This window comes from Mus caroli, chromosome 5 (assembly GCF_900094665.2).
Source record: "Mus caroli chromosome 5, CAROLI_EIJ_v1.1, whole genome shotgun sequence".
Classification (NCBI taxonomy): Eukaryota; Metazoa; Chordata; class Mammalia; order Rodentia; family Muridae; genus Mus; species Mus caroli.
In genome coordinates this window covers 5305433-5319277 of record NC_034574.1, presented here as the reverse complement: position 1 = coordinate 5319277, position 13845 = coordinate 5305433, and the positions used below count along the sequence as shown (strand labels likewise).

At 42.2% G+C, this 13845-nt stretch overlaps 1 protein-coding gene across 1 annotated transcript in view; it reads right to left on the bottom strand.

The window, feature by feature from the left end:
• Positions 1 to 1104: 1104 nt before the first annotated feature.
• Positions 1105 to 13845, bottom strand: part of Abcb1 (ATP binding cassette subfamily B member 1) — a 158361-nt gene continuing 145620 nt past the window's right edge. The window contains exons 23-29 of the mRNA XM_021163577.2: positions 13463 to 13563; positions 12100 to 12240; positions 8802 to 8958; positions 8163 to 8360; positions 6432 to 6638; positions 3013 to 3159; positions 1105 to 2303 (exon numbers count right to left, since the gene is read on the bottom strand). Of these exons, the coding sequence (XP_021019236.1) occupies positions 2097 to 2303; positions 3013 to 3159; positions 6432 to 6638; positions 8163 to 8360; positions 8802 to 8958; positions 12100 to 12240; positions 13463 to 13563 (1158 nt within the window). The 3' untranslated portion in view covers positions 1105 to 2096. The remainder of the gene's footprint in view (positions 2304 to 3012; positions 3160 to 6431; positions 6639 to 8162; positions 8361 to 8801; positions 8959 to 12099; positions 12241 to 13462; positions 13564 to 13845) is intronic.

Sequence of the window (13845 nt, the reverse complement as noted above, 5' to 3'; positions counted from 1 at the left end):
GTGTGTGTGTGTGTGTGTGTGTGTGTGTGAATGAAATTGATCTGCTTGTTCAGTGGAGGCCATGAATATCCCTGTTGAGGCAGCTTGGTCAGTGAGTGCATTTCTCTCAGATATAAGACCTGGCAGGGAACTGTGAGATAGGACATGCTGGATGTAGATGGGGGAGTCTTTTTCCTGTAGGAGGGTGGAGATCTGTATGAGTACAGGGGAAAGTAGGTTGGCCTCTAGTTTGACGAAGATCTTGACAACCAGGGGAGCAAATTGACAGTGTATACACTCTCTGAGAAGAGGTTAAGGGGGCTCTTGACTTCTTTTAGAGCTAGATAGAGGGCATATAATTCCTTATTTTGGAGGGCAGTAGTGGGGTAGCTCTTTGAATCGGAGGATGGGGGGTCATCCTCAGGGAAATAGTACTGCCTCAGGTACCCTCTTTCCCCCATCTGTAAATATTGAGGGGCTCCTACTATGGGCCCTTTTGAGAATAGTTTGGGGCAGCCATTGCAACAGGGAGGAACAGATGACCATTTTTTTAGGATAATGGTTTTCAATTTGTCCTGGGAATTCTATTAAGCTGATAGAAAAGTGAGAGTGAATTTTGATTAACCACTGAATGTCAGAAAGGGAGAAGGGGACGACAAGAATATCAGGTTCTTTCCCTAGGGTTTGCAGAGCTCTATTCCTGCCATTTTAAAATCATGCTAGCCAGTGCATCCATTTAAAATTTGGGGTGCACCACCCATCAGATTGTGAAGCTACTCCAGCACCCCCTGAGGTTGGTAAAGGGTTCCCACAAGTGTAGGGGATGAGTTAAAGATAAGGAGCTGTACAGGTATTGTTGTGTCATGCCTAGCAGGAGCCATGCCTTTTAGGGCTGCATTGACAGAATTTAGAGCCTGGCCTGGCTCCGGAAACGGTGTTCTTGGGGAGGAGGGACTTTTGTCTCCTTTCAGGAGGTTGAAGGGGGGGTTGAAGGGTGTTTGTAGGAAAGGGGAGCCAGGGTCGAAGCTAATTGAGGTTGTCCAGAAAGCTTTGGAGGGTGGCAATCAGGCTGCCTATCACAGCTCACTGCCCCACATACTTACATAACCATTATCTGTTAGAATCCTTAGGGTCTTTTAATTATAAGATCCTCTTATTTACAATTATGGATATTTTTTCTTTTAAAAATATTTTATTAGCATATATTAAGTATACATTGTAGTGAGTTTCAGTACGACGTTTTCATATGTGTACAAAACGTCCTTCAGTCGTGTTCATCCAGGTGCCCTCCTTTGTCTCAGTTCCACCCCTCTTATCCCCCTTCATTTTCCTTACTAGTCGTTGGTTAATGTGTGCGTGTGTGTGCACATACTTCTGCATGTATGGCATTTGCATGTGTGCACATGTCTGACACCCTCATTTGCTTTTTCCTCTGATTTTGAGACAGGTTTTCTCACTGAACCTGGAACGCGCTATGTTGGCTAGGCTGTCTGGCCAGCCACTGAGCCTGTTTCTGCCTCTAGCACTGGCATTACAAACACACCACACCTTGCTGCTTACTTAGGTGGCAGGGATCTGAACTCAGGTGCTCATGTCTGAGTATCACTTTACCCATTGAGTGACGCCCCTCCCCCCCCCAGTAATGGACCATTTTTTAAAGGCTAAAATTATGTACAATATTCCAATTGGGACAATATATAATTTCGCATGCATTTTGAGCAAAATAACTCAAAAATATGAATGCTCACTTTCACTATATATACTTTATACAAACATTTCAGTAATTTTTGATACATACATAATTTGTTAAGCAGAAATCAGTTATAGTTACAAATGAGAAAGTATAAATAAAAGTATATATTATCAAACATTTACTTTTAACCCTTTTATAAATTTTATAGTGCATTTTAAAGCATTAATCTCCATTTGATGCTGTATCTATTTTTGTTTTTTTTAATTACAAAGTCTCTGAAGACTCTAAACCAGATTAAATGCTTTCCACTGTGGCAGGAAATAGATAACTGGCTATTCTAGTAAGTGTTTTCCTTTTGACTTGGATTAAACACCATATATGAATACAAACAATAAAAATACTTAACATCTTACTTGGTCACAGTTCATGAGCGCTTTGCTCCAGCCTGCACACTGACCATTGAGAAATAGATGCCCTTCTGTGCCAGCAGCTGCTGGTGGGTGCCGTGCTCCTTGACCTTGCCGTTCTGAATCACCACGATCAAGTCTGCGTTCTGGATGGTGGACAGGCGGTGAGCGATCACAATGCAGGTGCGGCCTTCCCTGGCTTTGTCTAGTGCTTCCTGGACAACCTGTTTCACAATTGCACCAAAGAATTAATGATAAAAACAGGCCTCTTCCTATAATTCTTTCTTCATAACCAGACCCAGGATTTGTACATTCTGTCCCTCAACAATGAAATGAAGCAGAGATTAGAAACCAAGGTATCTATCATACCAGAAAAGAAGTAATCCTCAATTTGCATGAGTTCTGTGACAGAGATAATCTAATATTGTGCTAAAGGCAGTAAGTACACTCTATCCAACCATTTAAAAACACTCATGTGCCTTTCCACACAACATCCCTCAAGGCAGTCCTCCAACCCAGCTCTCCAGCACATGCAGGAAGTCAGGGCACCAAGCAAAGCCATCATAGCAGGTAGAAAACATCTCTTGACCATCTGCCTTTCAGATAGCTCAACTCTTAACCTTTCTCAGGCTGCAAGGCAGCAGCAGCAGTGGCTGTCTTAGGGCACTGTCAGCCTCCAACTCTCACCTACAGCACCCCATAGGCTGCTGCAGAGATGTTGCCTGCAGGAGCAGACTGCTGCCAGCATGCAGCTTGTAGGAGGGCACTGTGGAAAACAGGGTCCATGATTAACCTGCCTCTTATCACTGAAGGTCTCCTAAGTTCCAGCTGCAGACATGTTAAACTGCACTGGGAGCCACCATCAGCAACAATCAGGTATCTGGAGCCGTGTTGGCTTCTAAGGCAGAGAAAGAGCCCAACTTAAATCAGTACCTTTTCACTTTCTGTATCCAGAGCTGATGTTGCTTCGTCCAGAAGTAAAATGTGAGGCTGTCTGACGAGGGCGCGCGCGATGGCGATGCGCTGCTTCTGCCCACCCGACAGCTGAGTGCCTTTGTCTCCTACTCTGGTGTTGTATTTCTGTGAATGGAATTTGGTCGTTACGAAAATAGAGCTGATGGCAAAGTACAAAATGCAGTTTGAACACAGAATATACAATTTTCTAACAAAACACAGTATATAATGTAGAACATGGATTTAACGGTCAAAATCCAAGTATAAAATCAATTCTAAGATATATATATATATATGTATATATATATGTGTGTGTGTGTGTGTACATATGTATATATATATATATATATATATATATATATATATATGCATAATATGTAGTGATTAGAAAATAAAATTTAGGTCTAAATTAGGTTAAAACAGGTTCATAGGAAAAAAAAAACAAAAAAGTTCTAAAAAACAGGTTCATAGGAAAAAACAAAACAAAAAAGTTCTAAAGTGGTAGATTTAATATCCCTGTTATTTTTAATGTGTTTTTACATTTTATTTATTGGGGGGAGCTCACAGGGCAAGTTGTAATGGTTAGATCTTTCTAAGGGGATCAAACTGAGCCATCTTGTTGGCACTCTCCTCAAATAATGTCTCACTATACATCTCAGGGAAATCTCACACCTACTGCAGAGACCAGGCTGGCCTTGAACTGATGCTGTCTCCGTCTTCGGTGTGCTATTCCCTGGCTTTCTCTTCTGTCTGGAAAATATTTCCCTGAAGTGCATACGCTTTAGTGTGAGTTAAACCAAAATTTACTAGTGTAGGGAGAGTGCAATGGTGTTAACTTTCAGCCTCTGGTTTCATAACATTTAGGACAGGGTTGGCAGGAAATTTAAATAGTCGTACATTATTATCAATGCTTCTCTTATTCATAACCTGCAGCTCCTACCCTGTGAAGTATTTTAAACTAAAAAACAGAAAAAATTCTTTGAATGATAGGATTTGGGTCTTTGTTTTTATGAGCTATCATCAACAATTCCATACATTTAATAGATATTGAGAAACTATACTTTAATATTTAACTTTGAAAAGTCAAGTAGTCCTCAAAAAATTTTTGTTTTATGTTCCATTCAGAAATCTTCCTGTCCTTTTCCCCACAGTATGCAGCCATTACTAACTAATGGGTCAGAATGATGTGAGACAGAGATTACAAGGCGTGCATAAGATATGGCATCACACACAATGAGGAAACAATATTTTCCTAATTTTGAGCCTTAATATGTTAAGATTATAGCAAAAATGTTGGCTTTGATGTTTTATACCTGCATTTTGACTGTTAAAACCAGGCTCTATATATAAGTAATCATTGTGTGTGTGTGTGTGTTGTGCGTGTGTGCGCACGCTCGCACCTGCGCACGCGGCTGTATGTGTGTGTACATGCCTGTATAACTTGGGAACTGCATTTTTTCTTCAGATAGGGCTTCTCACTGGGATCTAGGGCTCTCTGAGTCAGCTAGACTGACTAGATGTGAATTCTGAGGGACCCTCCTGTATGTGCCTCCCCAGAACATGGATTACATTCATTTACCCCACCGTACTCTTCGCCTGGGTGCAGAGGATTGAACCCAGGGCCTCATGGTCGTACTTCAAGCACTTAAGTGACGGAACTAATCTCTCCAAACCCTGCATTCTCTTTTTATTTGCTGTATTCGAGAGTCCTTGTACTATGGTGGCAGAAAAGGTTCCTATTTGTAGAGAAAGCCCCTGGCAAGCTCTGGGCAGATGCTTGATATAGGTTCTGTCCCAAATTTGCCTCAGAATGCAGGAGCTCTTCTGTGTCCTACTCTGAGTGAGTGTGGAGTCCAGACTGCAGGGACTGAGATCCTCTTGGGGCCTCTAAGGACAGTGTTCATTAATTCTGGATGGCAGAGGAAACAGACTATGGCAAAGCAAGCCAATTTCTATGAGCAGTCATTCACAAAGAGATGCTTAGAGAATAGAGTCGGTCTCGAACACTGAGAATAAGAATCCCGATGGCCACAGAAGTGCCCAAGTAACAGAAAGATTGAAGTCCAGAGGTGGTCCTTTTGATGGTCAACTACCAGAGGACAAAATATATTTAAGAGACATAGTTATGGTGGCTCTGTGTTGTAGCCTGTATCAGTTCTCATCTGGGATTTAAGTCTCGGAGTCCTGGACTTTTCTGTCAAATTTTTCTTCTTCACCAGAGCTAGGGTAGAGCCTGATAATTTATATTCCTAACAACTTCCAAGGTGATGGTGATTTACACTCCGGCTTTGAGTGAGAGTCGGGATCTCTTATTAGTAAACAGTGACAGGGGTTTGTACTTTGAATGGCTGAGCCTCAAAAAGAGTTAATCATTCATGGTTGGACTTCACTGAGAAGAAGGGAACAGGCCTCCTCCCAGCGATATGCTTGAACGGAGCATTTATCTGTGAGAAAGATAAAGGTAACAAGAGTTTCAGGGAAAAGTCTGGTCCTCCTGGTGTGGTCAAGCTTGACTGGCTGCTTTGAGGCTACCAAGTCTTATTTTATCATGAGCACTTCCTATAATAATGAACAGAACTAGTGATAATGGAAGAGTTTATATCACTTATGTAAGACACATGAACAAAATAAGACCCAAGTAGGTACACAAGAAGGTGAGAAGTTCAATTTATGAACTTAGAGGAGGAACACTGAGAAGTCTATAGGACAACAGGTCAGGGGAGAAATCCTGGTATAAATCCAAGTCAGTTCTGAGTATGGCTTGGGACCCTACAATGGATGGGATATCAGTTATAAATCATATAATACCATAGCCATCCTAGTGACTTGGCTCTATTCAGAGCCTTCTTTCTGGCACAGGCGAGGAACTCTTGTCTGGCCTGATTCCAGAGTGATACTTGGATCTTTGAGGGGCTACAGAATGACCATGTTTGCTTCTTCAGCAGCAGTGAACCCACAGTGCAGGCTAGATGGTGCCTATCTACCTGGGAAAAGATGCTCAGACGTATCCCCTGGCCTGAAACAGGCAGACACTCAAGCTTATAAACTAAATGACTGTTCCAGTTCTCAAAAATTCATGTCTTAAAAAAATTCCTGTCTTTTATACTTGAATATGTCTAATATTCTCTTTCTCACACTGACAGGTAAGCATAACCCCTATCTAGGATAAGAAGTATGGATAAATGCTTCTATGTTAGTATGATATACTTTGTTTGATAATTTTCTTTACCTTTGGGCAACAGACTTTTAGGTTTCTGATGACAGGCCAGGAAATATAGCTAGGTGGTAGAACACTTGATTACTATGTGCAATGTCCTGGATCTCATCTCCAGAATGGGGTGTAGATCATCGCAGAATATGTTAAAGGAGCTGCTAACTACCGGGCCCAAGGTACATACATCAGGCAGCGAGTCGATGAACTGGTGGATGTTGGCCTCCTTGGCTGCCCTCACAATCTCCTCATGAGACACGACCCGGCTGTTGTCTCCGTAGGCGATGTTCTCTGCGATGCTGCAGTCAAAGAGAATGGGCTCCTGGGACACAATGCCCAGTTGAGCTCGGAGCCACTGGACATTCAGTTGCTTTATTTCTTTGCCATCTAGAAACTGAAAGCAAGGGTTCATAGATCGAAAATTACTAAAACTCTTGGGGTTACTTCGAGATTAAAGAAAAGACTTTCTGGTTAATCTTTTAGTTGACATAAAATAATGGGTTAATCATTATATTTTCATATATATATATATATATATATATATATATATATATATACACACTACCTCTACAACTCTGAGATAAGGTCTTACTTTGTAGACCAGGCTGTGCCTGACCTTACAATGTAGTTCAGGCTAGCCTTTACCTCACGGGAATTCTCCTGCCTCAGCCTCTCAAATACTGAGATTATAGGCATAAACTACCAACACTTGAACCTTACAACTCTTTACAAAAAAATTAATAATATATTTAATAAAAACTTTACTTATTTATATTTATTGAGAATTTAGTCAGAGTTTGAGAGACAACATTTCATTAATTTTGAGTGTACGGGAAGTATTACTTAGTCCTGTGTTAAAATTTCAGTGATAAAATTAAAACATGAAATCAGAACTCATAGGAAATAGCTTTTTAAAAGGCCGTAAGGCCCCTTGGAGCTATGGGCCATTGCTAATGCTTCTGTGGTTGTTATGTAGTCTGAGAAGCCATAATTAAATACATACATAATAAAGAGTCCCTGTTCTAAATTCTGCTTCTTTGACTCCTTTTCTATCCCTCTCTTTCATTATAATCATTTAAATTCATTACCACCTACAAGATTTCTCTCTCATGTCTAGCACCTAAGATAGTTTCTGACAGGCTCTCAAAGTTTTGCTGAATGTGGAAACCTGATTACTCACTTACCATTTTAGTTGAGGGGAGAGAATGGCATCCCCCATGTCCCTACCCACTTTCCCAATGTGTCCATCTTACTTTGGGAGTCCTGTTTTCTTGTACCATGGGGCACGCCCTCTATGTCAGTAGTATTGTCTTATCTCCCATTCCTGCTATTGTTCCTCCTTCCCCCACCCCGCCCTGGGTCATCTTCATAGTTCATAATCACTTAAATCTCCACATCCTTCTCTAACCATCTGTCAACCAGACTAAGCAGCTTGCCCACAACACTTCACTGAGAGTAGGGTGGTGGAAATGAGCCCCGGATTGCTGTATGTTGTATCTTGACGCCTCAGTCCTCGTCTTACTTAAACAGCCTGTGCCCTTACAAAGTACTTTTGCATTGAAATGCACCCTACTCTTGTCTTTTCCTCCCATTCCCATCTCCTGCAACTCTCTTTCTGGCTACTTTGGGTTTTGTCAGCTCTTATAACATCAGCTGAAGTCTCACCATGGCAAGGGAGATAGGTGGTCAAAGGCTGGTTGCAACAGAGAACAGAGGGGCAGCATGTTGCAAGAGAAGCTGGGTAAATTGGCCAGTACAGTTGGCATAAACTGGACACAAAACCTGGGTTGTCAGATTATTTAACAGAGGCTTTTACATTAGGATCCAAAAAAGCATGGCCTGTGTTCAAGGGTTAAACATATCCAGCCACTCGGATGATCTGAAACCTGAAATGTTTTGAATATAAAAATGTGCTCACCACTGATCCAGCCATGGGGTTGTAGAAGCGCTCAAGCAGCTGGACCACTGTGCTCTTCCCACAGCCACTGCTGCCCACCAGGGCCAGCGTCTGGCCCTTCTTCACTTCGAGGCTCAGTCCCTGAAGCACTGGGATGTTGGGTCGGGTGGGATAATTGAACATGACTCCACTAAATTGCACATTTCCTTCCAACATATTCTACAATGAGAATAGTAGCACTTAGCTTGATTGCAACAATACTGAAAATGGTGGATTGGGGTAACCCTTTGCACCAGGGGTGAAAAGTGAGCTCTTGTCATGTTAAGCTTCATTTCACATCTCTGGACTTCATTCTAAAGAGATAATGGTTGTGTAGCATGAATTCTTAATACAACATCATTGTACTCTCCTAGACTACAATGGTCAATAGTCATATGTCCCTGTAACTTTGTTTTATGAAAGTAATATACAGTATTAACATTTATTCAAACCAACTCATCTAGATTAAATCAAGAGTACATATATATGTGTGTGTGAGAGAGAGAGAGGAGAGAGAGAGAGAGAGAGAGAGCATTAAAGCACAACTTTTATTAAATTTCCTCTTCATGTCTTTTCACTGAGAAGTCAGGGATAGATATCCACTAAGGACATCAAACTCACAGGCTTTAGGCCTTTCGTGCTATAGCTGTCAATCTCGGGGATTTTCTCGATGATCCTGATGATGTGGGATGCTGACACTGTGGCTTTCGCATAGTCAGGAGCGAATGAACTGACCTGCCCCACTGCCATGGCACCAAAGACAATAGCTGAGAATACTCTGGAAAACAGAAGACAAGTATGCACAGTCTGTGATAGCTACAATGTTAACAATGTGGCACTTCTATAATAATGGAGTGACTGCAGTTATAAAGTGGAAAGATAAAACAAACCCCCTTCCCTCACGTTTTTACATAGGCATGGCAGATGATTCAAAATGGCCCCTGCTCGCCTCTCCTGTAATCTTCAACTTTTTACAACATGACCTTTGCTTAAACTCCATCTAAGAAGTACAAATTTGTTTCCCACCTTTTGATCCCTCAGTGGCCCTGTGAGACAACTTCATGGACAGGATGTAGTGGAAATGACTGTTCCCCGTTCCAAGCCTGTGACTCAGCATCTGTTTTGTTAGCTTGTATTTTTCATCCCGGCCAGTGAGCCTATAGCTCACAGCAAACAACAGAGACCACAGCAGAGATCTACTATGTCCAACCCAGATTAGGAGAAGTGACCCAGAGACTTCAAGCGAATAAATGGTTATAGTTCCATGTCACTGAAGTCTAGTGGTTGATTATTACATAGCATAACTGTAGCGATCACTAATGCACAGTCAGTGTTGCTGAGATCAATTCTTAGCAATCACGTAAGCCACACAAAGAGAACTTGGCTGTTGCTGTTGTTTAATACACAGCTATGATGCCACTTTCAAGACGCTACTGCATTCTTAAACTATGACATGAGACTACTTGAGTGTCAGTAACTTTAGAAATATTGGGGTAAAAAATAAGCAAAATGATGTTAGACACCACAGTTCCAGGGGTGTCTCACTTTGACCTTTGGGTATAATCACACAATCCCCCAGTGAAATATATATCTTAGAAGATCAATATCTTTGATCTTGAATTAACTTCAACACAAGAATATATTAATGCTTAAATAGAGGAGAAATGGTGTATTAGCACAGTAGACAGCCAGGCTTATCCAGTTTGGGTTGCAATGCAAAGTGTCACAGCATTGACTATGCTAAATTATTAGAGGGACGTCTAGCCAGGCTCATCACCACTTGGAAGCTCAGAAAGTTCTTGTATAATCTTGACCAACAATCTGCATACTTGGTGATATCATAGTGGGATTTCTTTCAGGTTCCTCTTCCCATGACCAAAGTGTAAGTTTCAATGTTCCCAGAAACATAGAGGGGAAATCCTAATCTAGAGCACCCACTGTCATTTAAAAATCTATCCAGCTTCTGAGAGACTAGGACTTAGTCATATCCCTGACAGGCAAACAAACGAGCAAAAGGACCACTGATAAATAGCAGTGGCAAACTTCTGACTTCTTGTTTACCTTCCTTCCAAAGACAAAAGTCTGGCAGTCTCTCTCCTGACAGCAGAACTCCCTTCCAGCTGACCAGAGCAAGCTGGTCAGTTATGCTCAAGGCTGGCCCTGCCATGTTTATGTAGAGCTGTGGGCTTCTGGAATTCTTTGTTTATCCAAGCTGAGTAATTGGAAGTGATGGAAGAGCAACTCATGCAAGGGTGCATACAACACTGAACAAAACCAAACAAAACCATTGCTGCCACCACCAAAATCACACAGCCCTCTAGGAGAAAGAGGGATTTTAGTTTCTGAGTAACCTTCCCACTCTGTGCTCTCTCTCTCTCTTCTCTCTGTGTGTGTGTGTGTGTGTCTGTCTGTCTGTCTGTATCTGTGTCTGTGTGCCTGTATGTATATGTGCTTCTTTACTTTTAATATTTCAGGTTTGGTAGGAGTTTGCACATCACCCATCTCTTAGCTGCCCTGTCAGAAAGCTTTTTAAAGGAGCTGTTTTATTCCTTGCTGAACATAAGACCTTTTTCTAAAGCATGGCCTTCTGTCTAGGCACACATTTGGAAGGTCAGACATTCAGAAACCTGCTGAATACAGCACTTAGGATGCTTAAACTTAAGATGCTTAAGAAGACAGAGATTCTCAAATCCTAGCACTGACTCTGTCAAGATCTCCACGAAGATAAGGACACAACAAGAAAGGACTCCACCTAGATCATGGTATGATAACTACTGAGAAATACTGCTCCGATGCCTTGCCAGCTCCTATGGCCCTGCCTGAACTGTGGACAAACAGGATACCTGACATGCCTCACATTGTTTAAGACAAAGCAAGGTCAGTCTCCCAAGTTCCTCCTCCACAGAAGTCCTCTCAGATTTGCTGGACATGGCAGCCAAAGACTGATCCTGCCCTGGGACCTATGTCCTTAACTAAGCCATCCACGGCAAAGGAATCTAGTAGAGTGGCTGTCTAGGTCATGGGCAAGTCTGTCATTTTAATTAATACGTAGGCCATTTAGATTATAATATATCCTTCTCAGATCTCCGATGAGCTTGAAGACTAAACTACTGAAAGAAGTAACTTTGTCTTAAGGAACCCATTTTACAATGACCACTCTGGGTGATCAACCACCTGGGTCTCATGGTAAATGATTAGTTAGGAAAAGGTAAACTTTATACAAGGGTTGAGAGTATGAGAAAGCATTTGCGAGTCTAGAAAGGAGTTTGAGGTTGGTAACTTCAAGTTATGAAAGTTAGAGAAGGTGGGAAAAAACCTTGACTGGTGATAGAAACATGATTTAAGGTATATAAGAGAAATTTTAAAATGCTTCAGATGGAAGGTGCTTGAGGTTAGTAAATGCAAGCGCCAAAGGAGTTATCTTTTTTGTAAACTTAATAAGATTCTTGTAAGTTTTAGGGAATCCACTCAAATCCAGGTCAAATGAACTACAGATAAGTGCTGTCAATCAGCCTGTTTCCCTCCTCACTTCTATTCCGGAGGGTGAGATCTATTCCCCTTTCCTTGGTCCTGGGATGCCCCCATTCTCCAACTACCAAAACTATGGGCCTAAAAGTTTCAAATGTACACATAGGAAAAACATTTTGCTTCCCAAACTCCTTAACTTTATCTTCTACCCCTAGCATATATATCTTTTCCAGAATCCTGACAAGTCTGGATGTTTCCTCAGAACCTGCATCCAGGATAGCTCCAAAGCCTGTACCCACAGGTGCTTCAGCCCAGCCTCACAGACTGCTTCAGCTGTGCCTGCATACTCCTACCCCGAGATGGTCCCACAGCTCTATATGACACTTCACCATACAAATTCTTCCTCAGTTTACTATCAGGGTTAAATTAGACATGTGAACATAATACTTACAACAGAACATTTTCAAAAGTCATGAGTTGTTGTGCCACCAAGTAGGCACCGAACCGGAAACAAGCAGCATAAGAAAAATACATCATGGCCTGGGTGAAGGAGAACGTGATCCCAAACACGTGTGCTTTCTTCATCGCATTTCTGGAAAGAAGACAATCCAGATTCACTCCATTGCTCAGTCATTCAAGCAGCTTGTTGTGGCTTGGCAGTGAGGCACGCAGGCATGACAGATACTGTGGACTCTTCTAAGGAATTCAGCTGGATCCCCTTTGGTTTAGCTGTGTGAATTTGGGAAACTGCCTTGTCTCTGAGAATCAGTGCTGTCTTCATCTTTAATATAGGATTACATCTCAGTGGGTTGATGGAAGATAACTGGCCTGGAACCCTGAGAAGAGCCTGTTTTACATTAGCAATGAGTGGTCCTTTCCTTTCCCACACTGTGGGACACTCAACACTGGTGTCCTGTAGAGTAGGACACCTCCCAACACATCTACCCAGCACACTCGAGCTGTGGGTGACAGGGCAGCCNGCATGTCCTTGATGTGGGGACCTAGAGGAGCTGCATGTGATCNGTGCACTGGAGGGACTTCCTGAGGACTGAGCTGTGGGAAGAAAGAAGCACTTGCCTGTCTGGAGCCAGGGAAGGCTCTACAAAGGATTAGCATTCCAGGAATTTCTGAACCACAAGGGTCTTGGGTGTGGAGGTATAGGCAGAGACAGGGTGGGGACAGGGACAGACTTTTGACCTTCCTACTCCTGTTTGAACACATCACCTCTGTTCATGCCTTTGCCACTTAGAAACTTTTCCCAGAAAAGGGGGCCCGCCATGACTATGACAACAGAGCTTGGAGACACTTCAACAAGGTCCAGTTCTCCCCTTGTCCTAGTGGAGAAACTGGGACTCATGGTTGACCTTGTTAATGTCCTGGTCACCCTTTGGAGCCCTCATGGATACTGCTGGGGTGAAGGGAGAAGAAAAGGTCTCCTGAGGAAAGAAAGGAACTAAAAATATCCTCAGGAGACCCTTATGTATCACACAATGCCTCTAATTCCATGTTCCATAGAGAATAGTCTCTCTCTCACACACACCCAATACAGCAAATAGCAGGATAATTATTCCAACTGGATACCAGAGGCACTAACAGTTGTTCTCTTCCCTCCCCTCCCATGTGTCACCAGCCTTCACAGGTTTATGTCACAGATGCTTCTGACTAAACTCAGGTCTCTTCATTTCTCTCTTGGTAATCTCTAGTGATCCTTCTAGTACTTTCTTCGTGTGCACTCTGCCTTTGGCAAAAGCAATCTGGAAAACTGAAGTCCTGCTTGGAAATCTCCTTAGAGCCCACTGTTTAAGGCATCTTACCTGTATGGTATCTGCAAGCTCTGGGCATACATGGTTTCAAACTTCTGCTCCCGAGTCAAAGAGACGACAGTGCGGAAGTTTTCAATGGCTTCCGTAGCAATCTGTAAAAGACAGTCCATTGTCAGGAGAAAAGTCAAACGCAGGAACTAGCTTGAATTCTGCAATTAGTAGCATTAACCTATTATAACTGACTGCTCGTGTATCCTTTAGCCTTATTGATAGTTATCTTCTGTATGAAGAAGAGTGGTGAGCTATGAAACTGAATTTTAATTTAATTAATTTTGTCTTGCATTCTAGACAGAAAGAGAAGCTGGGACACAAAGTCAGGATGGACTTTTAGCCACCATATCTTTCACAGAAGTCTGTCTTCTGTGAAGGTGATA